The sequence below is a fragment of the Anoplopoma fimbria genome, chromosome 5, assembly GCF_027596085.1.
Source record: "Anoplopoma fimbria isolate UVic2021 breed Golden Eagle Sablefish chromosome 5, Afim_UVic_2022, whole genome shotgun sequence".
Classification (NCBI taxonomy): Eukaryota; Metazoa; Chordata; class Actinopteri; order Perciformes; family Anoplopomatidae; genus Anoplopoma; species Anoplopoma fimbria.
Window position 1 is genome coordinate 4,484,320 of NC_072453.1, and position 25,732 is coordinate 4,510,051.

A 25,732-nucleotide genomic window follows, 5' to 3' on the forward strand; every position below is an offset into this window, starting at 1 on the left:
GCTTGGACCACAAGAACGTGCTTAAAACCAACACATTAATGTTGTGCCTACAAAAAAACTACATAAATACTAGAATGGATCCTAATTGAGTGCTTCAAGTAATTTTGTGGATAATTACTTGCAATTATTTTTTATTTGATATTGTTAATTCAAAGGTTATGTGTGTCCACTGCTCACTCTGGTGAAGAAGGAAGTGTCCAGATCATCGGTGAAGTCCACGGTATCGTCTTCATAGAAACTAGGAGGCATGAAACTACGCCGGTGACATCGCTCGGTGGTGCTGTCGACTAATGTCCGGCCCTGACAAACAGAATCACACACATTATTACTGCTACCTGCTTAATGATAGTTTCTGATGATTGTGTGTCAGTGGATTAGCTCTGCACTTTTGGAATATTGTGATCCAGCAGAAAGCTGAGCATTCGTTGTGTATTATCATAGACCATCTGCTAGTGAGACCCATTTGCCCTCAGATACCCTCACATCCATTCATCCCTTTATATTACATGTGGAAGTCACCAGAGGGCCACGTAAAAGGAGTTATCTGCACTGTACTTTAGAATATTTCGCATTAGTTGAATCTGCAATATGACAAGCTGATCTCCTATTATATATAACATGCCTGCACACACTTGAATGCAAAGGATAAACCTAATAATAATCCATATGTGTTAGAGACAGGATAGCAGAATATAACGGATGTAGTTTTTCTAGGACTCTCTTTAAAGAAACACAAGATTATGGTGATTAAAGTGTTCACATGTGCATGAAAAAACTCCATACTCCATACTCCATTCTACATATACTTCATATATGCTGAGATCAATATTTTTTATAGAAAAAGAACACTGTTTGAGATTGGCGAGAGTTGTCTATTGCTGTTTGCCTATAATGGATTACAAATGCCCATGTATTTCTCAGTTAAAGCTGGTCCCAATGTGTTTGTGCAAAAAAAAACATAAAAAATACAGACAGTAGTTTTGAAGTTAAAAAAGAGACAAGCACAGATTTTGCAAAGCACAGAATATTTGGTGACCTATATAAAAACTCCTGCATAAACAATGAACGAACAAACACCTTCATCAAAGCTGCCGCGGCCTTGAGACTCATGACAGCGACAGACTCCCGTTTGCGTCGTCGTGGCAACCGATTGAGGGCGGAGCGGGAGCTGGAAAAGGAGCAGAGGGAGGCGGTGCCGGGCGTGATGGGCGTTTGCGGGACACTGAAGCCGTCTACCTCTTCCACCATGCGGAAGGCACGACCCCGAGCCAGGGGGTCTACGATCTGCACGCACACACACACACGCACGCACTGTGTTGGTTCACCACAGCTTGTTTTTCATACTCAATTGTCAAGCCACAAACAACAATAAACACACAGAGACAGAAGAGTGAAAAGCAGGGAAAAGACACATCTAAACTTGGGTGAAATTGATGAAGTTGTTAATGCCTATAGTGGGGAATAATGCCTGAATTGGACATTCTTTTACATTAAATATTAATTTACATCTATACACTAAAAGTTGCTTAATGTGTGAAAAAGCCATCAATTGAACCCAAGGCAAGATGGCAAAACAAAGAGGTAAAGCAAGCGCCGAAGATCTGATGTGACATAAAGAAATAAAGTGAAAGAGTGAGGCTAGAAAAGGTGAATAGTTGTCCCATCTCTTTCTCCATGCCTCTATCGTGCGCCGGCCTACCCTCTGCATGCCATAGTGGTGGTGACTGGGGTGGTGGGGTGGGAGGTAGAGGGGGGGAGGGGTCTCAGTGCTGGCAAGGGAGATGTTGTCCTGGCTGTGGAGCTCCATCTCCCTCATCACCTGCGGCTTCAGGCCCCCGTACAGATGGCTGCAGTGCTGCAGGCTCTTCCTCCTCCATCGCTGGGTGCTGTCGCTGTCTTTGCTCACCCCGAACCAGTCCGCCGTACCCCTGATGGGGGGGAGGAAGAAGGAAGGATTCTGGTTAGCAAATAAGTGAAAAATGATTATTCTGACGTTTGCTTGATTTGACGTGAGAAATTTAACAAACTTTTCACTTTCACTGGAGCTCTTTCATACAAAGCAGGTATAAAAGAATACAATTATTTCTTACAACACTGCCTCTAGTTACTTCTGCAAATCATGATAACGTACTTAGCCGAACTTTCACGTCAACTATCAAAGAAAATGAAATAATAATAACATTACTGTCCTATTTTATTAAAAATTTTATATGTATTCTGTTTTAGCCCTCAGAGAATGCTAACACACACACACACACTCACACTAAATATTATTTGACAGATTGAGCCATACATCCCTCCTGATTAGCAGAACAATATGATGATAACTTGATTGATTGCAGCTGGTTGTTGATTCTTAAAACTAGGGTCTGTTGTGCGACTTATCAGACAAACAAATCCTCAGCTCCCTTTTAGAATTTTCCTCTGTTTTTCTCCCTTTTGTGTACATGTGCACGTTTGATTACATGGACGCTGCCTGTCCAGCTTAGAGAGTCTGAATGAAAAAATACTGTCTTGATCCTCACACGACCTGCTGCTCTCTGGTCAGTCAGAGCTGAAGAAGCAGATGTTGCAGTTCGTGAACTGACTGTTTGTGTGTTTCTCATTTCAAGTGGAATAAATGTGCATCCAGGTCTTTTTTTTTCCCCCCTGTGAATCAGTGTCTGCGTGCCAGGCTGCATGTTAACCGACGGAGAGAGGGGGAGGCCACACAGGGGGGGGGACGGACGGACGGGACGGGACTGTTTGGAGAGCAGAACACTCGGTAATAAACACTCAGCTCTCATCGTCAAGAAAGACGCCAGCTGGGGAAGCCTTTTAAGGCTGCACGGGGGCATGGAGGGGGTGGCGCGGAGAGGAATGTCTTAAAAAGAATGAAATAAGAATGGGCTTCTGACAGGAGAGAAATGTGAAGATACAATCTTCTGTAAAAATACAGAAATGTATCAAGATGAACATCACATCCACTACTGACGGTAAAACATGATGCAAACGCTCAGACATTTGTTTGTGTGTGTTTGTTTAGATAAGCAGGTATTTGTCTTTGTGCGCACATGCACCAACAAGCGTGCATGTGGTTTTCGCCCACACAAATCACATAAATAAAATATTTTCGACAGCACAACCATCACCCATCAAAGATTAAATCTAATGTTTAGCCACATGAATTAGCTTTTATGTCCTCAAGGTAAGGCTTGTGCAAATGGAGCAGCAATGTTCTGTTGTGTAATTATAGGCTTAGACAGCATTCATTTCATCAGGGAGAAAAGGCCCAGGGGCAAAACTTAGTGCAACCTAAACAAATAATATCACTGAAGAAATAGAGAACAGAGCAAATAGAAAGGATACATATGGACATTGATGATAGTTATTACGTTTTCTGTTTGGATAAATATGTTATTTCACCACTGAACAAAAGCCTTTTAGGAGATTTTCAACTTTTATTTTGAATGGTAATTCTTCATTTAAGCGTATGAATGTCAAGTTTCCAGTGAATGGATAGGTATGGATGGTGATCCTGCCATAAAGTAAGGCTAAACACTGAAAATAATGTCATTATTTCTGGGACTAAATGGTGCATTTAGTGTCATGAAGATCAAAATGCTGTTTCACGCCGTGACAAAAATAAAACTCCTAAGAGTCTGAATATTTGTCTTTTTTGGCACAATACTAATCCAAATTAAAAATCTAACTGATCTGACTTCAGATCAATACCATCTGTATCATTTAATGAAACACTGAAGTGTATTTTGAGACAATGGGGGAACACAACTAACAACATTCATTCAAATACTATCATTAAAGCACAAATTTGATGAACTTCAACTCCAGTTTAATGTCAGAGGCATTTATCTAGCTGTAGTTCCTTGTTACTTTGCGGTTTCGAGTATAACACAACACAATTATTGCAAGAAAAGTATGCATTTTTATCTATTACACTATCACTTACAACAAATGACATCCACCTTGACAACCTCCAACCCTACTTAACATTCAGAAATGCATTTACGGTACAATATTTCTAATGCTTATATGTACCTTTAATTGGGCTACATTTTAAATCCAGGACTTTTACTTTTAGGGTATTTCTACACCGTGGTACTGCTGTATTGTTAGTGTTGAGCGGTCTTTTCATTCATCACTTTATAAATAAGTAGTAAATAAGCACATTCCTGTAATGTCAAACTATTCCTTTAAGTATCTGAATACTATTTTCCAGACTTGTAAAAAAAAAAAGACATCACAGTTATCACAGTTCAGTAAAACCCAAAACATAAGACTAAAAGCTATAAGAACATGAGCTGCCAGTCTAAATCTTATATTCTATTTTAAGAAAACCTTAATCCCTCTACAATAAATGAAACACATCAACGGGGGATTTGTTCAACATTTCCTTTCCCAATCCAAAGTGCCTCAAAGCGCGGCACACTCACCTGTCCAGAGAGCTCCAGGAGGGGTTTAGGGTTTGGGTCATACCTGAGGGGGGCAGGGACTGTGGAGCTGCAGATCCTCCATCGCAAGCATCACTACCATACTGTCCCCACTTACCCCCAGACCCGTACTAAACCCTGATCCGCTGTGTGCAAACTGATCCTCCGCAGATCACACACACAGTGTTCCATGAGGGGGATTTCCTGATATTCAGGCCAGCGGTACCTTGTAACACTCGCTGTTACGCAAAGAGAGGATGATCACCACATGTCCAGACTCTGGGTTACATCCCCGTCCTGCTCTGTGAGCTCCCGGTTAATCAAAGGTTAGAGAAAAGCTTGGACGTTGATCTCCTCAGTCATACGGGAATCTGATCCCTATGATGAGTGTGCTAAGGAGGACTTCCAGTCTTCCTCCAGCTGGACTCGCTCACTCAGCCCACTGATGAGCGGGAAGATCTTAAATTCTCCAGCACACAACACAATATGTCTTGTGTGTGTGTGTGTGATCAGTGTGCGCATCAGTGGCTGGCGGGCCTCCCAGTATCCCTCTTCAGGAGTTCGCGCAAAAGGATGTGACCTACTGGGCAAAGCCGACAGCGGCTCTGGTCCTTGTCAAGCTGAATACTTCTCCCCCCTCATTCAGAGCCCCAACGATCCCTATCAGTGAGGTCCTCCTCTCTCTTTCTCTGCCTTGTTTTGCAGGAGTGTGTCTAAACACCGGTTCCACACCAGCACTCCACAGGAAATGGGAGATTAGAAGGAAGGAGAGAAGAAAAAAGGACGGGACATCATACACATTAGGAGGGAGGAGAGACGGAGGGAGGGCGCCGGGACATGCCGGAACATGACACACGCAAACATACACCCTCAAACAGCAGAGCAGCGGCACCGCAGAGGTTTGGCTTGAACCCCACCTTTGCTTTGCAGCGATGTATTCATGTCAGTGCTTAAAAGAAGTCAAATGGAGCTTGTGAACACAAGTTTAAACGCCTATCATCACGAGCATTGGTGTGACTGAGATACATGATTAAGTCTGAGGCCTGATCTGTCAAAATAAATGGCTCCCTAACATAAAAAATGACTCATAAAGAGCTTTTTTTCTGTTGCCGCCATATCAACAAATGGGTTTCCTTCTAGATACTCTACAACCAAACATTTGCAACACTTTGTTTGATGAGTAAGGATTTATCCGGTATTTGTGCACTCTTTTGAGGATGAGGTACCTCAGCTAACCTCCCGTAAACTTTGTCTAAATCCCATTAATTCTCTCATAAACATCAAACGCATTAATTCCGTGTCTCACCCACACACACATACAAGGCTAGTAAACCTTTGCATGATAAAGTTAAGACATTAAGACACTCCTTTGAAGACAGTGTCTCTAGGTTTTAGTCATGGCCCCCGTGTTCAAACATTTACATTCAATTTAGCGCTTTGATGTGGCCAACATGCTGCATGAGGCGCGTAGATACTCTGAATGAGTAATTGTGTTATTTTGTTTTGCCTCATTCCATGTGGTCCTGTGTGCCACCTGGACTGGTACTGATACACTGTGTGTGTTAGAGCTGATGTGACATAGACTTTGTTTGCGGCATCACATCTGTGGCACAAAGAGACTGCAATGGGCTAATGGGACTTTTGCCCAACAGTCAGTCAATAAAGATATCAAGGGGAAACGTTGTGCGAGAAACAGTATGCTTTTCGGTTTATTTGCAGTTCCTCAGTCTGCCTTGATTTTCATTAGATAGTCCATTTTCAACAATGCATTTTTCTGCAGTGAAGCTCTATTTTATTTGTTCTGAAATATCTAGTCAAATACGGTCTGCTTTAAAGCTTCATTGTCTTATTCTTTGGCCAATTGGGGGCGTCAAAAACAAGCTGTAAATATTATTCGGACATATACCCTTCTAAGGTAATATGGCAGACTTGATAACAAGCTAATACCTATTAAGCACATTGAGCAGATATGGAGCACAATCATTTGAAGTTATGTGTCTGGACCCCTGATGAATTTAAGTCCAATGTTCGCTGTCATTTTAGCTCCGTTTTGGTTTCCACCAGCTCCTGGGCGAAACATCTGACTCTTTAGCTGCTAAATGCTCAACTATGTTCACCAGCTGGTTGCTAACTTTGTCGGTCTGCTATCTGGTGTTGAGCATGTAGCATATATGTCACCTGCCGCCTAAACCCAAACTATGAAAGCAGTGAGAGTGAAACTAAAATAAACTAAGAGAGCTGAGGGTATCCGCAGTTGGGTTTTCATTTTTGATGGGATAGTCACTACGAGCAATCACTTCCAAATTCCACAAAGCCATTTTATCTATGGTTTAACAAAAATACAAAAATATTGCTTATAGACGCTTTAAGTTGGAATTAAATATGTTCAATATCACCGCACAAATGAAAAAGCCCAGAATACATTTATATTAAAAAATATCTCTAACAATATTATATATATTATTTTTTCATCCTCCCTATTTAAACAGTATGATGGTTATACTGAAATTTAAGATGACTATTTAGGAGTGCACCATTCCTTTCATCAAATCAAACTATTCTAGATTTCTCACAGCATTTGGTCAATATTGCCTTCCAACATACTGTTTTAAATAGAAACTTCAGTGCCAAAATCGGACACCTTTAATCCGCTGTTATCAGCTCCCTCCCTCCCTGCTCCACCTTTCCTGTACCTGATGATCTGTTTTGGTATAGATGAACGCCGTCGGGTCAGTATCTTGGGGATGCAGGACCGCCTCCGGACGGCTGACACCCTCCTGGGCTCCCTCTGGCCCTTTGGGGGAACCGTGTTGACCCGCTCAAAGCGCACCCTTTTCTCACTTAACGCACATTGCAGCGTGTAGAGAAGAGGTCAGGGAGGCAGTGGGGGGAAAAGCCAAAGAATAAAGGAAGAAGAAAGTAAAATCAGAGAAGAAAAAGGAGGAAAAGAGAGAAGAAAAGAGAGCAAGATTAATTTGTGTTAAATCAGAAAGGAGGCTGCAGCTTAAATTAGTTTTGTTGAAGATTTTTTAGAGGGGAGGAGAGAATACGTCAAGCTGAAGCCAGAAGAAATTGCAGCCGGAAGAAATCAGCAGAGAGGAAAGAGAGAGAGCCTCTGTATGTGTGTGTGTGTGTGTGTGTGTGTGTGTGTGTGTGTGTGTGTGTGTGTGTGTGTGTGTGTGTGTGTGTGTGTGTGTGTGTGTGTGTGTGTTTCTAACCTCTTGATGGACTGTGTGAAGGAGGGCAATCTCTGCAGAGGAGGTCTGAGGTAGTTGTTTGAAGTTTCCAAGGCAGCGATGAAGGTCTGAGGGTTTTCCCCTGGCATGCTGACACTGCGCAGCCTCTTCACCGGCTGCAACCCACAATACAAACAACAAACTCTAATTTAGACGCCAAATTTTGTTGAGCAGTCTCCTCTACTTGTCCAAACTACCACTCTAAATACAGTTCTGCTATTCTGACTTGTTTTTTACCTGGGTGAGCGTGGGCGTGTCGTCCGGATGTGTCAGCCGGATGGTGGGAATGTCCAGTTTGAGCCATGGCGGCTTTTTCCTCTGCAGGCTGCTGTTCCTGCTTCCCGGTTTATCCATGCTCGCTAGCCGCCCCCTACGCCTGCCAGCTGGACAGCACAAACAAAATAATTGGGTTTGAAGAGCAACACACACAGTTAAAAATACGGTCACAGACACATGACGTGCAAAAGCATTCCAACCATCAAAAGCCACAAAACTGACCAGCCTTGTTGAGTAATTACAGACAGCGGACAGACTGTGTAGCAGTAATCCACATCTCCCTGTTGTGGGGCTCAGACAGATCCAGTGTTGAAGCAAAATGCCTGAATAAACAAACTGCTTAATCCAAATGTTTAAAGCCACTGCAGCCATTCTTTGCATCTTTTCCAAATAACCTGCATCATAAGGCAGAGTGTCACCACGGACACTGAACAGGTCTAGGTGGTGTTTTACAGCATGAGCTAATGGATGTGGATTGAGCAGAATGGGCTTTGGCTCAATCAAAAGAATATGGATTTAATATTTTGAACAACAACCAGATGCTGTGTCTTCACAAAGATGCTCAATGTAAAATTCTGCCACAGATTGTCCATACTTTATTATCAATGAGGGTTGAATTTATATATAGAGCATAAAACCAGATTGGATTTAAGATGAGCCAAGATCATAACATCTGTGCTCCAGGTGAGGCTTGAACTCACAACCTCGGCATCACTCTGCAGGTTACTGTCATATAAGTACCGCGCGCTGACCGATTGCGCCACTGGAGCCTTGATTGTCAATAATTCAGGGCCTGTTTGGATGCAAAATACCTGAATAAACAAACTGCTTAATCCAAATGTTTAAAGCCACTGGTCTACTGGTCTGCCGCCATTCTCTGTGTCTTCTCAAAATAACCTGCATCATAAGGCAGAGTGTCATCACTGACACTGAACAGGTCTAGGTGGTGTTTCACAGCCTGAGCTGATGGATGTGGATTGAGCAGAATGGACTTTGACTAAATTAAAAGAATATGGATTTAATATTTTGAACAACGGCTGTTTTTTCTGCTCAAAGAGATGCTCAATGTAATATTTATCAATAGATACCCCATACTTTGATATCAATGCAGGTTGAAATAACACCAGATTGGTCTCCATCAACAATGCCTGCTCTGATTCATGTAGAATAATCTTTGCGTCACAGAATATCTCCTGTGATGATGAGCAAAGATCTTAACTTCTGTGCTCCAGGTGAGGCTTGAACTCACAACCTCGGCATTACTCGGCTACTGTCTTATAAGTACCGCGCGCTGACCGATTGCGCCACTGGAGCCTTGATTTAGGGCATAAATCCAGTTTCATCAGCACAAGATGGCTTCAAGATTCTAAAAGGCGGGGCTTTTTTCTTACACTCTGACAGACATACACACACACCGGCCCTCAATGAACAGAGAGAGAGACGGAACAGAAAGGGATGCTGTTATTGGCTAATGAGTGTGCTCACATGCTTTTTAAACAGACTTTACATGCAAGTATAGGTGGCCTAAATGCATCGGGAAACCTACTAACAGACAGAGAGAGCCTGATAGATCGAACGAGCTACACAAACAGAGGGAAAGCCACAGAATAGTAAGCCAAAGCCTCCACTCATCCTGTTGTTTCCTGGTTAATGGGTTTATGGGTAAAAGAAGGAAATTGGAGAGAGAAAGGGGTTTTCCTGATTAACCCTTTCAGTGGAAGTAGAAACGAGACATCTCTCCATCTCTATTAAAGCTAGTGAGCTGGCCAATTCAAATGAGGCATTTTGCAGCAGCAACTTTTAATATGAAGTGCAAACACAAACAATAATCATTTATTTTCTCCTGATGTTATGCATTATGAAGCTGCTGAGCTGGTCAGGTGAAGCACTAACTCAAAACCTCAGCACCTTCCTGCTGCTCACTGTGTCACTGGTGCCACATACTGTAGGAACAATACTGGTATTAAAGCTGGGGTAGGCCATTTTTAATCACCCTCATTGGGCAAAAAATTCCAAGATAACCTTCCAGCGTGTTGTTATTCAAGTGGTCTGAGAGAAAACCTGAATTCTGCTCCTCCTCTTGGGTCTGTTGTCAGTCTTTAGTAAATCTAGACCCTAATGGGAGACTTTAAATTCATGGTAGTCTAAATTAACTCCACGGACCCGACTCGCTGTATTTAATCTTGACCCTGACATGCGGCTTTACTAATTTAACTCCATGGACCAGGTGATTTGTGTCTGTTGATCCTCTAGTCACCCCATCAGTGCACTATGCACCCAGGGGCTTAACCCTCATCAATTATGTTTTAATAGACCAGCTTTGATTCTCTAATCAGTTATTTGATCAGTTTATTTTGTTGTTGCACCTGTGGATGTTGTACAAATGTCATACTTTTTGTATTTTTATTATGTGTTTAATTCCCAATGAATGTCCATGACTGCAGCATTCCTTCTTAAAACAAACCCCTGATAGTGTGCAGGACTTCACTATCTACCTTTTATCCGCGTCCTTCTCCTGCGTACTTGTCTACCAGGTACTCATTACAACGTATGAAATATATATCTTTATTTACACCTGATTGGTAAAACTAACTGATGCTCTGACGTGCCAAAAAGAATGAAGCAGCTACGATGAGTTGTTTGTAGAGCAACGCACACAGTCAAAATACGGTCGCAGACACATGACCAACCATCAAAAGCCAAAAAACTGACCAGCCTCGTTGAGTAATTACAGACAGCGGACAGACTGTGTAGCAGTAATCCACATCTCCCTGTTGTGGGGCTCAGACAGATCCAGTGTTGAGGCAAAATGCCTGAATAAACAAACTGCTTAATCCAAATGTTTAAAGCCACTGCAGCCATTCTTTGCATCTTTTCCAAATAACCTGCATCACAAGGCAGAGTATAATATTTGGAACAACAGCTGTTTTTTTGCTCAACAAGCAAAACCAGATGCTGTGTCTTCACAAAGATTTTCAATGTAGCCATAGATACTCCATACTTTAATATCAATGCAGGTTGAATTTATGTATGTATAGAGCATAACACCTGATTGTTCTCCATCAACAATGACAAATTCTGCCTGCTCCGATTCATGAAAATAATCCATAGTTAATCAGCATGTGTCAAAGAGTATCTCCTGTCAAGATGAGCCAAGATCATAACTTCTGTGCTCCAGGTGAGGCTCGAACTCACAACCTCGGCATCGCTCTGCTGGCTACTGTCTTATAAGTACCGCGCGCTGACCGATTGCGCCACTGGAGCCTTGATTGGCTGTAATTCAGGGCAGTGATTCAGGGAATAGATGCACTTTCATCACCACAAGATGGCATCAGGATTCTAAAAAGCAGGGCTTTTTTCCTACACTCTGACTGACACACACACACACCACGGCCCTCAATGAACAGAGAGAGAGAGATGCCGTTGTTGGCTGATGAGTCTGCTCACATGCTTTTTAAACAGACTTTACATGCAAGTACAAGTGGTCTGAGTGCAGCGGACAGAGAGAGACGGATAGTTCGCACAAGTGAGCTACACAAACAGAGGGAAAGCCACAGAATAGTAAGCCAAAGCCTCCACTCATTCTGTTGTTTCCTGGTTAATGGGTTTATGGGTAAAAGAAGGCATTTGGAGAGAGAAAGGGGTTTTCCTGATTAACCCTTTCAGTGGAAGTAGAAACGAGACATCTCTCCATCTCTATTAAAGCTAGTGAGCAGACTGATGCAAATGAGGCATTTTGCAGTTGCAACTTTTAATATGAAGTGCAAACACAAACAATAATCATTTATTTCCCCCTGGGGTTATGCATTGTGAAGCTGCTGAGCTGGTCAGGTGAAGCACTAACTGGAAACCTCAGCACCTTCCTGCTGCTCACTGTGTCACTGGTGCCACATTCTGTAGGAACAATACTGGTATTAAAGCTGGGGTAGGCCATTTGTAATCGCCCTTATTGGGCAAAAATTCCATAATAACCTTCCAGCGTGTTGTTATTCAAGTGGTCTGAGAGAAAACCCCGACTTCTGCACCTCCTCTCTGGTCTGTAGTCAGGCTTTAGTAAATCTAGACCCTAATGGGAGACTTTGTCCAAGCACAGGTCACACTGCACATAATGTAGCTTACATAATGGTGATACTATATATAGCTTTTAATATTAATCTTAAATTAATTTATTAATGAAGGTGAGAACAATTACTGTAATGGCCATCACATGTGGACTGACATTTGTTTGGTTTTCCTCAACAATGACATGAATGCTATTTAATAATGTATAATGTCATCATGTTAGAATTTCTCATTTGACAGTCCAGGTTAAAACTTCTGTGCTCCAGGTGAGGCTCGAACTCACAACCTCGGCATCACTCTGCAGGTTACTGTCTTATAAGTACCGCGCGCTGACCGATTGCGCCACTGGAGCCTGTATGGAGAAGTTTGGGGGAGGAGCCAAAGTGCGGCATGTAGCAACTCATGCTATGCCCACCTTACACTAACTCTATCCCGTCACCTTGACCGTACTTCTGACTGTAGTTGAAGGTGGTGTGAGCTGCTCCTGAGCTGCTGCAGGCCACAGCTGGACCTAATTGGACGATCTAGTAGTGTTTGTTGGAAGGACAGTAGTGCAACAGCTCCTCACCTACTGGTATTAAAGCTGGGGTAGGCCATTGGGCAAAAATTACATAATAACCTTCCGGCGTGTTGTAATTCTAGTGGTCTGAGAGAAAACCAGACTTGTTTTAGTAAATCTTAACCCTGACATGACGTACTAGCATCTTACTCCATTAAATAAACAGGTGATTTGTGTCTGTTGATCTTCCCGTCCCCCCATCAGTTCACTCTGCACCCAGGGGCTTTACCCTTATCGTTTATGTTTTAGTAGATCAATTATTGCTACTATTCTAGCACATGATATACTTTCTACTGTGACTGACAGTCCAGGTGAAAACTTCAAAGCTCCAAGAGAGGCTTGCACTTGAACATTACTCGGCTACTGTCTTATAAGTACCGCGCGCTGACCGATTGCGCCACTGGAGCCTTGATTGGCCATAATACAGGGCAAAAATGCTGCTTCATCACCACAAGATGGCATCAGGATTCTAAAAGGCAGGGCTTTTTTCTTACACTCTGACAGACACACACACACCATGGCCCTCAATTAACAGAGAGAGAGATGCCGTTGTTGGCTGATGAGTCTGCTCACATGCTTTTTAAACAGACTTTACATGCAAGTACAAGTGGTCTGAGTGCAGCGGACAGAGAGAGACGGATAGTTCGCACAAGTGAGCTACACAAACAGAGGGAAAGCCACAGAATAGTAAGCCAGAGCCTCCACTCATTCTGTTGTTTCCTGGTTAATGGGTTTATGGGTAAAAGAAGGCATTTGGAGAGAGAAAGGGGTTTTCCTGATTAACCCTTTCAGTGGAAGTAGAAACGAGACATCTCTCCATCTCTATTAAAACTAGTGAGCAGACTGATGCAAATCAGGCATTTTGCAGTTGCAACTTTTAATATGAAGTGCAAACACAAACAATAATCATTTATTTTCCCCTGGGGTTATGCATTATGAAGCTGCTGAGCTGGTCAGGTGAAGCACTAACTCAAAACCTCAGGACCTTCCTGCTGCTCACTGTGTCACTGGTGCAACATTCTGTAGGAACAATACTGGTATTAAAGCTGGGGTAGGCCATTTGTAATCACCCTCATTCGGCAAAAATTCCATAATAACCTTCCAGCGTGTTGTTATTCAAGTGGTCTGAGAGAAAACGCTGACTTCTGCATCTCCTCTCTGGTTTGTGGTCAGGCTTTAGTAAATCTAGACCCTAATGGGAGACTTTGTCCAAGCACAGGTCACACTGCACATAATGTAGCTTACATAATGGTGATACTATATATAGCTTTTATTATTAATCTTAAATTAATTTATTAATGAATGTGGGAACAATGAGAGTATGGGGCATCACATGTGTTTGGTTGTCCTCAACAATGACCAAAACTGAATGCTATTTAATAATGTAGAATGTCATTATGTTAGAATTTCTCCTGTTACTGACAGTCCAGGTTAAAACTTCTGTGCTCCAGGTGAGGCTCGAACTCACAACCTCGGCATCACTCTGCAGGTTACTGTCTTATAAGTACCGCGCGCTGACCGATTGCGCCACTGGAGCCTGTGCAGGGAGGTTTGGGGGAGGAGCCAAAGTGTGGCTTATAGCACCTCATGCTATGCCCACCTTACACTAACTCTATCCCGTCAACTTGACCGTACTTCTGACTGTAGTTGAAGGCGGCATGGTGTGAGCTGCTCCTGAGCTGCTGCAGGCCACAGCTGGACCTAATTGGACGATCTAGTAGTGTTTGTTGGAAGGACAGTAGTGCATCTTTTAACAGCACAAGATGGCATACTCATAGAAAAAGGCTCTATTCTTGTACTGAGATACACACATATGCCAGACGGAACAGAAAGGGATGCTATTACTCAATCACATCCATATCCATGACTACAGCATTTCTCCCTTAAATAAACTTACATTTGTTTGGTTTTCCTCAACAATGACATGAATGCTATTTAATAATGTATAATGTCATCATGTTAGAATTTCTCATTTGACTGTCCAGGTTAAAACTTCTGTGCTCCAGGTGAGGCTCGAACTCACAACCTCGGCATCACTCTGCAGGTTACTGTCTTATAAGTACCGCGCGCTGACCGATTGCGCCACTGGAGCCTGTACAGGAAGATTTGGGGGGGAGCCAAAGTGTGGCTTATAGCACCTCATGCTATGCCCACCTTACACTAACTCTATCCCGTCACCTTGACCCTACGCTTACGGCTGATGGGTTTATGGGTAAAAGAAGGAAATTGAAGAGTGAAAGGGGTTTTCCTGATTAACCCTTTCAGTGGAAGTAGAAACGAGACATCTCTCCATCTCTATTAAAACTAGTGAGCAGACTGATGCAAATTTTTGCAGGCATTTTAATATGAAGTGCAAACACAAACAATAATCATTTATTTTCCCCTGGGGTTAGGCATTATGAAGCTGCTGAGCTGGTCAGGTGAATCACTGTGTCACTGGTGCCAGCACCTTCCTGGAACAATGCTCATTTTGTCACTGGTGCCACATTCTCCTAGGAACAATACTGGTATTAAAGCTTTGGTAGGCCATTTGTAATCACCCTCATTGGGCAAAAATTCCATAATAACCTTCCAGCGTGTTGTTATTCAAGTGGTCTGAGAGAAAACGCTGACTTCTGCACCTCCTCTCTGGTTTGTAGTCAGGCTTTAGTAAATCTAGACCCTAATGGGAGACTTTGTCCAAGCACAGGTCACACTGCACATAATGTAGCTTACATAATGGTGATACTATATATAGCTTTTAATATTAATCTTAAAATAATTTATTAATGAATGTGGGAACAATGAGAGTATGGGGCATGACATGTGTTTGGTTTCCTCAACAATGACCAAAACTGAATGCTATTTAATAATGTAGAATGTCATTATGTTGGAATTTCTTCTGTGACTGACAGTCCAGGTTAAAACTTCTGTGCTCCAGGTGAGGCTTGAACTCACAACCTCGGCATCACTCTGCAGGTTACTGTCTTATAAGTACCGCGCGCTGACCGATTGCGCCACTGGAGCCAGTACAGCTACATTTGGGGGAGGAGCCAAAGTGTGGCTTCTATCACCTCATGCTATGCCCACCTTACACTAACTCTATCCCGTCACCTTGACCCTACGCCTGACTGTAGTTGAAGGCGGCATGGTGTGAGCTGCTCCTGAGCTGCTGCAGGCCACAGCTGGACCTAATTGGACGATCTAGTAGTGTTTGTTGGAAGGACAGTAGTGCATCTTTTAACAGCACAAGATGGCATACTCATAGAAAAAGGCTCTATTCTTGTACTGAGATACACACATATGCCAGACGGAACAGAAAGGGATGCTATTACTCAATCACATCCATATCCATGACTACAGCATTTCTCCCTTAAATAAACTGACATTTGTTTGGTTTTCCTCAACAATGACATGAATGCTATTTAATAATGTATAATGTCATCATGTTAGAATTTCTCATTTGACTGTCCAGGTTAAAACTTCTGTGCTCCAGGTGAGGCTCGAACTCACAACCTCGGCATCACTCTGCAGGTTACTGTCTTATAAGTACCGCGCGCTGACCGATTGCGCCACTGGAGCCTGGACAGGAAGATTTGGGGGAGGAGCCAAAGTGTGGCTTATAGCACCTCATGCTATGCCCACCTTACACTAACTCTATCCCGTCACCTTGACCCTACGCCTTACGGCTGATGGGTTTATGGGTAAAAGAAGGCATTTGGAGAGAGAAAGGGGTTTTCCTGTTTAACCCTTTCAGTGGAAGTAGAAACGAGACATCTCTCCATCTCTATTAAAGCTAGTGAGCAGACTGATGCAAATTAGGCATTTTCCCCTGGGGTTAGGCATTGTGAAGCTGCTGAGCTGGTCAGGTGAATCACTGTGTCACTGGTGCCACATTCTGTAGGAACAATGGCATTTTATCATGCAGTGAACAGCTCCTCACGTACTGGTATTAAAGCTTTGGTAGGCCATTTGTAATCGCCCTCACTTGGCAAAAATTCCATAATAACCTTCCAGCGTGTTGTAATTCAAGTGGTCTGAGAGAAAACCCCGACTTCTGCATCTCCTCTCTGGTCTGTAGTCAGGCTTTAGTAAATCTAGACCCTAATGGGAGACTTCGGCCAAGCAAAGGTCATTTCACAACGCACATAATGTAACTTACATAATGCTGATACTATATATAGCTTATAATATAAAGCTTCATTTAATTTATTAATGAAGGTGGGAACAATTACTGTAATGGCCATCACATGTGGACTGACATCTGTTTTGGTTTTCTTCCACAATGACACGCTATTTAATAATGTATAATGTCATTATGTTGGAATTTCTTCTGTGACTGAGAGTCCAGGTTAAAACTTCTGTGCTCCAGGTGAGGCTTGAACTCACAACCTCGGCATCACTCTGCAGGTTACTGTCTTATAAGTACCGCGCGCTGACCTATTGCGCCACTGGAGCCTCTGTGCTGAGTATCGTGAGTAGAGACAAAGTGCGGCTTGTAGCTCCTCATGCTACGCCCACCTTACACTAACTCTATCCCGTCCCCCTTGACCATGAGCCTGACTGTAGTTGAAGGCGGCATGGTGTGAGGTGCTCCTGAGGTGCTGCAGGCATTGACCAATTGCGCCACTGGAGTCTCTTTGATGAAGGTGGTTGAGTATTGGTTTGGAAGGTCTGAAGTGCAGCTTCAGCACCACAAGATGGCGTCAGCATTCTCAAAGGCAGGCCTGTCTTTTACACTCATACACATATAGGGCCTCAATGAACGGGATAGAGATAGACAGAACAGACTTTCGAACGAGCTACACAAACAGTGAAAGCCACAGAATAGTAAGCCAAAGCCTCCACTCATCCTGTTGTTTTCCTGGTTAATGGGTTTATGGGTAAAAGAAGGCATTTGGAGAGAGAAAGGGGTTTTCCTGGTTAACCGTTTCAGTGGTATAAGTCTAAACGAGACATCTCTCCATCTCTATTAAAGCTAGTGAGCAGACCGATGCAAATGAGGCTTTTTGCAGTTGCAACTTTTAATATGAAGTGCAAACACAAACAATAATCATTTCTTATTTTCCCCTGGGGTTATGCATTATGAAGCTGCTGAGCTGGTCAGGAGAAGCACTAACTGGAAACCTCAGCACCTTCCTGCTGCTCACTGTGTCACTGGTGCAACATTCTGTAGGCACAATAGCACTCAGTAAGAAAAAATGTGTATTTCTCTAGTCTGGTTATAGCGCATGGTCCAAGGGGAAGTGATTGAGCAGGAGTGGAGGGTCTATTACTGGATAATAGGACATCTGCATGGGGCTCTGGTGAGACGTAATGTAGCTCCTGTAAGATCTCCGTTGTGAATCAGTCTGTCTTTCATTGCTGTGGGTGAAATTACAGGCTCCCCCCTCTATTTCCATAAAGCCATCGGCTGAACAATAATTTCCTCCGTCAAACTAACGGAGCCGATACTCAAACATCTGGCATCGGCCGAGTCTATCAAAAGATAAAAGATATTCAACACAGGCAGCTGGACGACTTCTCGATACGGACAGAACGGGTTGTGCTTCCAAATGTCGACACGCACGCAAACACAAAATCACAGTGGCACTACATCCATGGTGCTTATTTTGCACCAAATTATATCAATCTCTTTTCTTGTGTAACGCCTACATTTCCCAGGAAGCTGTGCAGCAATGCCGACAGAACAGGTGTGAACTTGTAGCTCTCAGTAGAATGTGGGTGTTTGGGCAAATAAAGAGTGTGATTACTCAGCTATAGATGAAAGCAGTAAGCGCACAGCAGGAGCACAAGCAGAGCATGTGTTTCCACCCAGCTCAACAAAGCTGTCAGACACATCATGGCTTGTTCATTACATACTGATCTACTGAGGTTACTGGTGGGGGGTGGATTTTAGTTTTTCTATCTCCTACAATGGATTGGACTCTGTGAAGTTAGATGTAGAGTTTCATACTGGATCACTTTATTCTCCTAATGAATGAATCCTAATGATTTTGGTGATCCCTTAACTTTTTCCTCTAGCACAAACATCATTGTCGTACTTGCACTTTGGTTTACGACAAAATAAGCGTAAAACTCAAATGACATTCCCATCAGCTGTACTTTAGTTTAGGGCTAATTATCAAATCTTAGCATGCTAACACGCTAAACTAAGATAGTGAACATGGTAAACATTATACCTAAAAAGAAATATGCGTAGTAGCTTTAAATTCTGAGCCCTGACGAAACAAATACGTTGTGAATAGAAAAATGATGAATGATCCTCCTCAATTGTCATTTTTAGCAGACATGTTATATAAATATATACATATATATATATAGTATTTATACATACACATTGACTGACACGAAAGGCACAGAGTGACTTTGATTCCTTTTGGCCTCTCAGCTGCCCCTGTCAGTGTGTGTTTTGGTCTCTGTGGTCACATGTGGAAGCCAGTTTGTTCTCTGACTGACCGTTAAGGATAAACACACCCCTGCAAATAGAAACCTTCTGCAGGAACAATCCATAACCACATCCTTTGCTTACTCTGCGGTGGCGATACTCAGTGTGTGTTGATGTGCACACTGACAGCAGCACACACTCCAATGTACTTACAAAATAAATGAATGATGCACACGCTCACATGCACACAGTCTGTACAGTAAACACTCATTTGACAGCCTTCGCTTCAGCGTCACACGTCCGTTTTTTGCAATTCTCCATACGGCTTAATAAGAGATGCCATAACTTTCTCATCTCGTTTCCAACATCCTACATCCACTACATGATCTCTTCTTTATTTTTTTTCTCTAGTTGGGTTTTCCTGACAAGCAGATTAGGGGCTGTAATCCCTGCGCTGTACACCACATGACATCGGTCCTGCTGTCAGGCCACAGAGGCTCATACCGCTGCCTGATTGGACGGCGATATCGCTTCGAAGGTGTCATCGGCAGCCGGCAGGAAGTTACTCATCTTCAAAGTGGAAGAAGTGAAAGTAAATACACAAAAGTCAACTGCTGAGGTTTAACTCCTAAACAATGTCAGGTTTTTTTATTCTGCTTTGAGATTTACAACACAAGGATTTGCAAATCACACCACCAATAATGTCAATTGATGGCTGTTACCTTTTGAGAAGTATCACATGAAATGAACTTGTGTGCAGCGCTGCAGCCTCATGTGCCTTAAGGGAACTGTAGCAGAACAGCGGCGTAATTGGATCCTTTTTTTTTTTACATTTGGGGGGACATTTCCTGACATGCCGAGACAGATTGAAACGGAGGCAACCCCTTGGCACTCGAGCAAGACTTGTCCCGACACCGATTCACACTCCCTGGTTCTGGTCTTTGATGGTGAGGCCCAGAGTCACTGTGGCATGGAAACTCACTGCGACTGCAACGTCAATACGCTTTAATATTCAGCAGATGGATGAATGGATCTTTCTGTTAAGCAGTCCAAAACGTAATCCCTGCTCTGTCTCCTCTCATTCTCTGAAGCTCTCCCCCTCCCCCCTCTTTTTCTCTTCTTCTTGTCTGACTTTCATTTCTTCATATATGCTGATTTTTACTTTGAATGTACTGCCAGAATTATGGTTTGACAAACCTTTTTTTTTTTTTTTTTTTTTTGGTTGGCTGCAGCTTGGGACACTGCAGCTTTTACAGGTTGCTCTGTCTGAAGCTATTTAGTGGATTCTCAATTGCAAATTTGCATCAAGTAACAACAGCTACCAAAATCTGTTCATGACTGAAAAGGCAATTTTGGCACTTTATGAGCCAGAATAAATCACAATAACCCTGGCTACTCTGGCTTCATTTGTGTAGGCTCTGTTTAAAAGGTCCAAACTTTTATTTATTGATATTTGGCAGGTGAATGGTGCAGTGGGGGAAGAGTCGTGTCCTTTTTTTGTTGTTGTTGTTGCTCTCCAAGAGGAAGGTGCTGTAAAACTGGCAATTACCAGAGCACTTCCAAGTTAATTGTTTGGGGACTGAGCAGCAGAGTAACGCTCAGGTAGTTTGAACTTCATCACGCTGGCGTTGCTCTGCTCTAACTGCCACTATAACCTGCACAACAACACCACTGGGTCCATTCTGACTTAGGGGGTTAATGCAGTTTTTTCAGGATGGTGCTTTCTGAAGTTGTGGTCATGGGAACTGACCAACGGCAGCCTCAAAAAAATGGCGTGCTCCAGGTGAAAGCTGAAATCTTGAACTTCACATTGTTAAGCACCCTTCATGTAGCATGCTATTGTGGCCTGTAATGCTATGCACTAGTATAAAAAGGCAAACAAATATGTGATGTTGGGAATAGTTTGTATTTTCCTCTTGAATTTGAATTCAGTACCTCCTGTGGGCAGAGAGGCGACCAATGCTTTACACCAGAGACTCAAAAAATAAATAAATCAAAAGATTTGATTCAGGGAATATTATGAATTAATCTGTTCTACAGTTCCCAGCCAAATCCTGCAGCTGGAAGATTCTAAAAAAACTGTACATCCGCATTTGTTTTTCTCCATGATCCTGTTTGCTGTGATGTAACAAAGCACGAGTAGGTCACATAGATTAACAGTGAGTTATGCCGTGTTCTGTACCCTCCAACCCCCCCTCCCCCCCCAATAGGACCACGTATGCTCTGGGCTCTCATCTGCGCCAGATGTTACAGTCATAACACAATATTGAATTTGCTTTCTGTTTGCATAGTTCTGCTGTAGTATGACGTGTGTGTTTGTGTGTGTGTGTGTGTGTGTGTGTGTGTGTGTGTGTGTGTGTGTGTGTGTGTGTGTGTGTGTGTGTGTGTGTGTGTGTGTGTGTGTGTGTGTGTGTGTGTGATCTGTACAAATAAACACTCATAAATGATCAAACCTCTCCCACAACAGAGCAATATGTCTGTTGTGGCAATCGTCATCTTGGAGAGCAAAACAATAAATGATAAATGTCATCTACAGAGAAAACAGAAGAGCATTTATACCCGACCAGTATTTCATCCAACTTCAACCCTGACTTCTTGGCGTCTTGAGGCTTTCGTGACTTCAAAATATCATAATTTTTTTTATCATATACCAACTTTTTCCTGTGATCATAACAGAAAGGCAAATTCCTTCTTAGGAAGATACCTGATACGACACTGGTTCCTGATTCAAAATGCTAACACAAAACTGCAGTTTGAGAGATTTTTGACGGCCTCACACCGAGGATCTTGATGAGTTGAAGCCATCTGTCTAAAGTGGTGTCTGTCTTTCAATTTCGTTAGCTCAGATTAAGAGTGAGGGTGAGCAGTTCATTAGTCAATCAGCAGCTGTGCCGCTATGCCTCAACTCACTTCACATGTCCCACCGATTTACAAGCACATACTATAAAGCCACGCGCACAGGAAGCAGCTACTTAGAGCTACTCTGTATGTAACATTCTCTGAAACATACCAACAAAAAGTGAAACCAAGGTATAATGAATGCAGAAAACAAATATATAGTATTTTGCACAAGCCAGTTTCTTTGTCACTGCTTTTGATTCTTAAAATTAAGACCCCTCTCAGGTTCCTTCACAAAAAGGCCTTTGAAGCTTTGTGTGCATTTGGCGCTCCCTCGTGACACTTGGTTTTCTCGTTCAAGTGTTTTGTTTTTTTCATCTGCCTTTCAATCCTTAAACCATCTGCTATTGAGAGAAAATCTCAGAAGCTTCAAATTCCCATTTGGAGAAAATCAGTGCCCTCACCCTGTTGTGTGAAGCAATCGACTGCTGTGCCATAAAACAGTAAACATTCAAATGCAATCTGGTGGCGTTGCAGGAGCTCCAAGTCTTCTCATTGACGCTAACATTTTATGTAATTGTTTATCGATGTTTAAATGCTACATCGAAGCGTTACCAAACTAACAAAAATATGCTACAACTATTGCCGCTATTGGACAGCGTGTGGCACTTCGTTTCAGTCTCTGGAAAGATGAGTAATTTGTGCAAGTTGCTATCTTTTCTTTATTATCAAAGTACTACAATTCATATGCACAAATATTAGATCTGCGGCCGTTCTGCAACCTTTGTCTAACCAGCCCCACTGTGTGGCTCCACTGTGGGTAGGACATACCTCACAGTCCTGTAAAGTAACTTGCATCCCATTTCACTCCATTCACTTCTTGGTCTTCACCTTTTTGAATCATCGAAAAAGTCTCAGATCATTCTCTCTGTGAGAAATGTCTCCAATTAAAATAATTCAAAGATGATAAAAAGGACCGGCATAGGCTACTGCTATCATGTGTTTCCTTTACCCTAGATTGGCTTGTGGCCTGTGGGAAAGCTGCTATTAAATCTGATAATATTCAAACCACGACCCACTGCACTTCATCTCACACCCACACGTCTTCCAAAGCAGCCTGCACAGGAAGACTAGAAAAAGAAAGTGGTATGATCTTTGCAGGGCATGATATAAAAAAAACACCTCAAGGTTATTGTGGTTGGCTTTTGTAAAACATCAAAATGTTGACAGCCAACCCTGGTGACATTTAAAAACAGGTTTCTAAAGTTCCGTAAGCATTCGTTATGGTTGTAAATGTTCTACCAGTGTTAACGCGACTATAAAGCTGTGACCACTCGCCCCACGGTGCATGTTGTTTGCAGATTGACCTGAAATGTATCATTGCAGAGGGAAGAGGAAAGTACAGCAACAGATGGAGACGGATGGAAAAAGCAGAGAAACTTTTATGTCGTGTTGGGAGAATATAAAAGGAGGTAGGAGAAAAGAGGAAAAAGCAGGTCAACGAGAAAAAAAAGAAAAAAGGAAATCTATTGCAGCCCAAGCAGAGAATAAACAGCATGATACCGTGTGGAGGGAAAAGAAAGATGAATGTGCAAGAGACACATTTTAAAACGATGGTGATGACTGAAGTTACGGGCCTTAAAACCTATCTATCTATCTATCTATCTATCTATCTATCTATCTATCTATCTATCTATCTATCTATCTATCTATCTATCTATCTATCTATCTATCTATCTATCTATCTATCTATCTATCTATCTATCTATCTATCTATCTATCCATCCATCCATCCATCCATCCATCCATCCATCCATCCATCCATCCATCCATCCATCTAGTCAAAAATATCTGAGGGTCCGTCACTTTATGCGACTGTCACATTACTCTTGAGAATGTGAAAACGTTTCCTCCCAGCTTAACACTGCTAGCTCTGTCAGCACCGTTGACGTTATTTGCACTGTTAGCACCGTTAGCTGCAAGACGCTGGCTCACCTGCGTCAAGTTGATAACGGTGTGGAGGCAAAAGATATGCTCTGAATATTAAGTATAGCATCTTTAAACAGTAAATAATCCCTGGCAACTGCAAGGAAATACAAAACCTTACCCAAATGAAAAATCCAGCATTGCTATTCATCCCTCCAACTGTTTCAACACCTCCTCATGGCTTCATTTGACTGCCAAACATGCCACTAGAGAGAGTATGACGGTTTCTCAGCTACTGTTCCAGGTATAAGACTTGAAAGGATGGAGAAGTTTTCTCTGCGGTGAGGAAGTCTGGCTCTCTTCCTGTAGTCGAGTCTCTTACAAAGTAGAAACTGGTGACAGAAGCCGCCACAGGCTGCAGGATGGTGTGATTGATATGAGGGATGATAACTTTTTCCCTTTTTTTTTTTTCTTCTTTTGCACACCCATTTCCTGAGTCAATCCAAACAACAATGGCCTTAACGAGCATGCCACACCTTGTGCTGACACAGCATTAACCGAATACACGTAAAAGAGTAAAAGTTGGCTCATATATAAGATATTTTTACTTCACAGTAGGGCTGAGCAATATGGAGAAAATTAAATATATCCTGGCGGTGACTATTGTTTCATTCACAAAATATTTACACAGTGAGATATACGATAAATAATCATTTATAATGATGATATGATGACTAAGTGGGGGAAGCCAAATAAAAGAACAGCTAGAACAGTCTGGTAAGTTCAGAAAATTGCATCACTTTACTGTTATGCAGCCTTTACAGTCAACACTTTACATATATCAATATATATATAGTATTGATATATTGCCCTGCTGATTCTTTATAATAAAGCAAATTCAATTTTTTCTGCTTCTACAATAGGATATTGCCTTGAGTAAACATGAATGTGTCTTTTTTTTAAATATTAGCATTTGGGTACTTACTTACTTCATTTGGCATTAGCATTAAAGCATTTTGTTCTTTCTTCCTTCCTATGTGGTCGAGTAATTGAGGCCAAAGTGCCCTGTGGGGACTAACCAGGCCTTAAAGATTAGATTATAGCTGCAAACTGAAAGACACTAGAGACTGTGTGTAATATGGCACATTTAATGGACCTCTCAGAGTATGCATACACTTCTACAACTGGGATGCAGCACTCACCCATCAATCATACAGAACGCTGCAAGAGACACACCAGTGCTCTTAAATGAAGAGTGCATCGCTGCTGAACTCCATGTACGACCTTCTGTCTGGCTGCTCTGCCAAGAACTACAAACATCCAAGAAAAGGCAGAACTCCAAAACATTTTTGTAACAAAACAGGGCAAACTAAACTTATAATCATGAGGTTTATGTAATTGCGCACAAGTCATTTTTTCTAAACTTTATGAGTATTACTATGTTATTACTGAGGTCTTACAAAACAATCAAATCAACAGTAGAGCAACATTGTTATGTTTGTTGACTACAGGTATCACTCTCAAACTACAGCAGGTAAGAAGAATTATTATCCAAAATGCCAAAACGATTACAGTAGAGGAGTTGATCGACCACATGTTGACCACATCTGTAGAATTTAGGAACATTGTAGCCCCATGAGTCATAGAGAAACATTGTTGTGGACATGGGACGGACACAGCTGACAAAGGTAGCTGAAGAACATAGTGGAGCATTTAGCCAAAGAGCCAGATAATTCCCTCAGAAGTTGGTGGAGACCAAAACTGAGCTACAAGGAGAGTGATTGCCAAAGTGCTTTTGTTACCTAAACCTAAACCCCACGTAGAAGTCAAACGAACCCTGGTCTCCGGTGTCAAAGTCGGTGTTTGAACAAACACCATCTCCACTAATTACTTGCCGATCCCTTTCCTGTGGTACAATAACTAAGCCTTGCCTCATCCCAAAAAATGTACCAAAATTGTAGTATATTAATGTAATTTCTAAGAGACGGGTTAGCCATCATACGTATATCATACCTAATTATCCACTGGAAGATTCTCA

General features: G+C 42.3%; 1 protein-coding gene and 9 non-coding genes across 14 annotated transcripts in view; all 10 read right to left on the reverse strand.

Moving 5' to 3' along the window:
- The window catches only part of rhbdf1b (rhomboid 5 homolog 1b (Drosophila)), a 39,213-nt gene that overhangs the window by 6,628 nt on the left and 6,853 nt on the right, over positions 1-25,732 (reverse strand). For 2 of the 5 annotated variants that reach the window (XM_054598587.1, XM_054598588.1), the window contains exons 2-6: positions 7,904-8,049; positions 7,649-7,782; positions 1,700-1,928; positions 1,078-1,284; positions 178-300 (exon numbers count right to left, since the gene is read on the reverse strand). In XM_054598587.1, coding sequence (XP_054454562.1) covers positions 178-300; positions 1,078-1,284; positions 1,700-1,928; positions 7,649-7,782; positions 7,904-8,020 — 810 coding nt within the window. In that variant the 5' untranslated portion in view covers positions 8,021-8,049. Of the gene's footprint in view, positions 1-177; positions 301-1,077; positions 1,285-1,699; positions 1,929-4,433; positions 4,828-7,648; positions 7,783-7,903; positions 8,050-25,732 lie in introns of those variants that run through there. The other 3 variants (XM_054598589.1, XM_054598590.1, XM_054598591.1) reach the window with 3 other exon arrangements.
- Positions 8,619-8,712, reverse strand: trnai-uau (transfer RNA isoleucine (anticodon UAU)). Its single transcript has 2 exons — positions 8,675-8,712; positions 8,619-8,654 (listed from the first exon to the last, which is right to left on the reverse strand). It is a non-coding gene; the product is annotated as a tRNA-Ile (tRNA).
- trnai-uau (transfer RNA isoleucine (anticodon UAU)) lies at positions 9,167-9,256 on the reverse strand. The gene is given in 2 exon segments: positions 9,167-9,202; positions 9,219-9,256. It is a non-coding gene; the product is annotated as a tRNA-Ile (tRNA).
- On the reverse strand, positions 11,113-11,206 carry trnai-uau (transfer RNA isoleucine (anticodon UAU)). Its single transcript has 2 exons — positions 11,169-11,206; positions 11,113-11,148 (listed from the first exon to the last, which is right to left on the reverse strand). It is a non-coding gene; the product is annotated as a tRNA-Ile (tRNA).
- Positions 12,263-12,356, reverse strand: trnai-uau (transfer RNA isoleucine (anticodon UAU)). Its single transcript has 2 exons — positions 12,319-12,356; positions 12,263-12,298 (listed from the first exon to the last, which is right to left on the reverse strand). It is a non-coding gene; the product is annotated as a tRNA-Ile (tRNA).
- trnai-uau (transfer RNA isoleucine (anticodon UAU)) lies at positions 14,007-14,100 on the reverse strand. Its single transcript has 2 exons — positions 14,063-14,100; positions 14,007-14,042 (listed from the first exon to the last, which is right to left on the reverse strand). It is a non-coding gene; the product is annotated as a tRNA-Ile (tRNA).
- Positions 14,562-14,655, reverse strand: trnai-uau (transfer RNA isoleucine (anticodon UAU)). The gene is made up of 2 exons: positions 14,618-14,655; positions 14,562-14,597 (listed from the first exon to the last, which is right to left on the reverse strand). It is a non-coding gene; the product is annotated as a tRNA-Ile (tRNA).
- Positions 15,476-15,569, reverse strand: trnai-uau (transfer RNA isoleucine (anticodon UAU)). Its single transcript has 2 exons — positions 15,532-15,569; positions 15,476-15,511 (listed from the first exon to the last, which is right to left on the reverse strand). It is a non-coding gene; the product is annotated as a tRNA-Ile (tRNA).
- On the reverse strand, positions 16,031-16,124 carry trnai-uau (transfer RNA isoleucine (anticodon UAU)). The gene is made up of 2 exons: positions 16,087-16,124; positions 16,031-16,066 (listed from the first exon to the last, which is right to left on the reverse strand). It is a non-coding gene; the product is annotated as a tRNA-Ile (tRNA).
- Positions 16,907-17,000, reverse strand: trnai-uau (transfer RNA isoleucine (anticodon UAU)). The gene is made up of 2 exons: positions 16,963-17,000; positions 16,907-16,942 (listed from the first exon to the last, which is right to left on the reverse strand). It is a non-coding gene; the product is annotated as a tRNA-Ile (tRNA).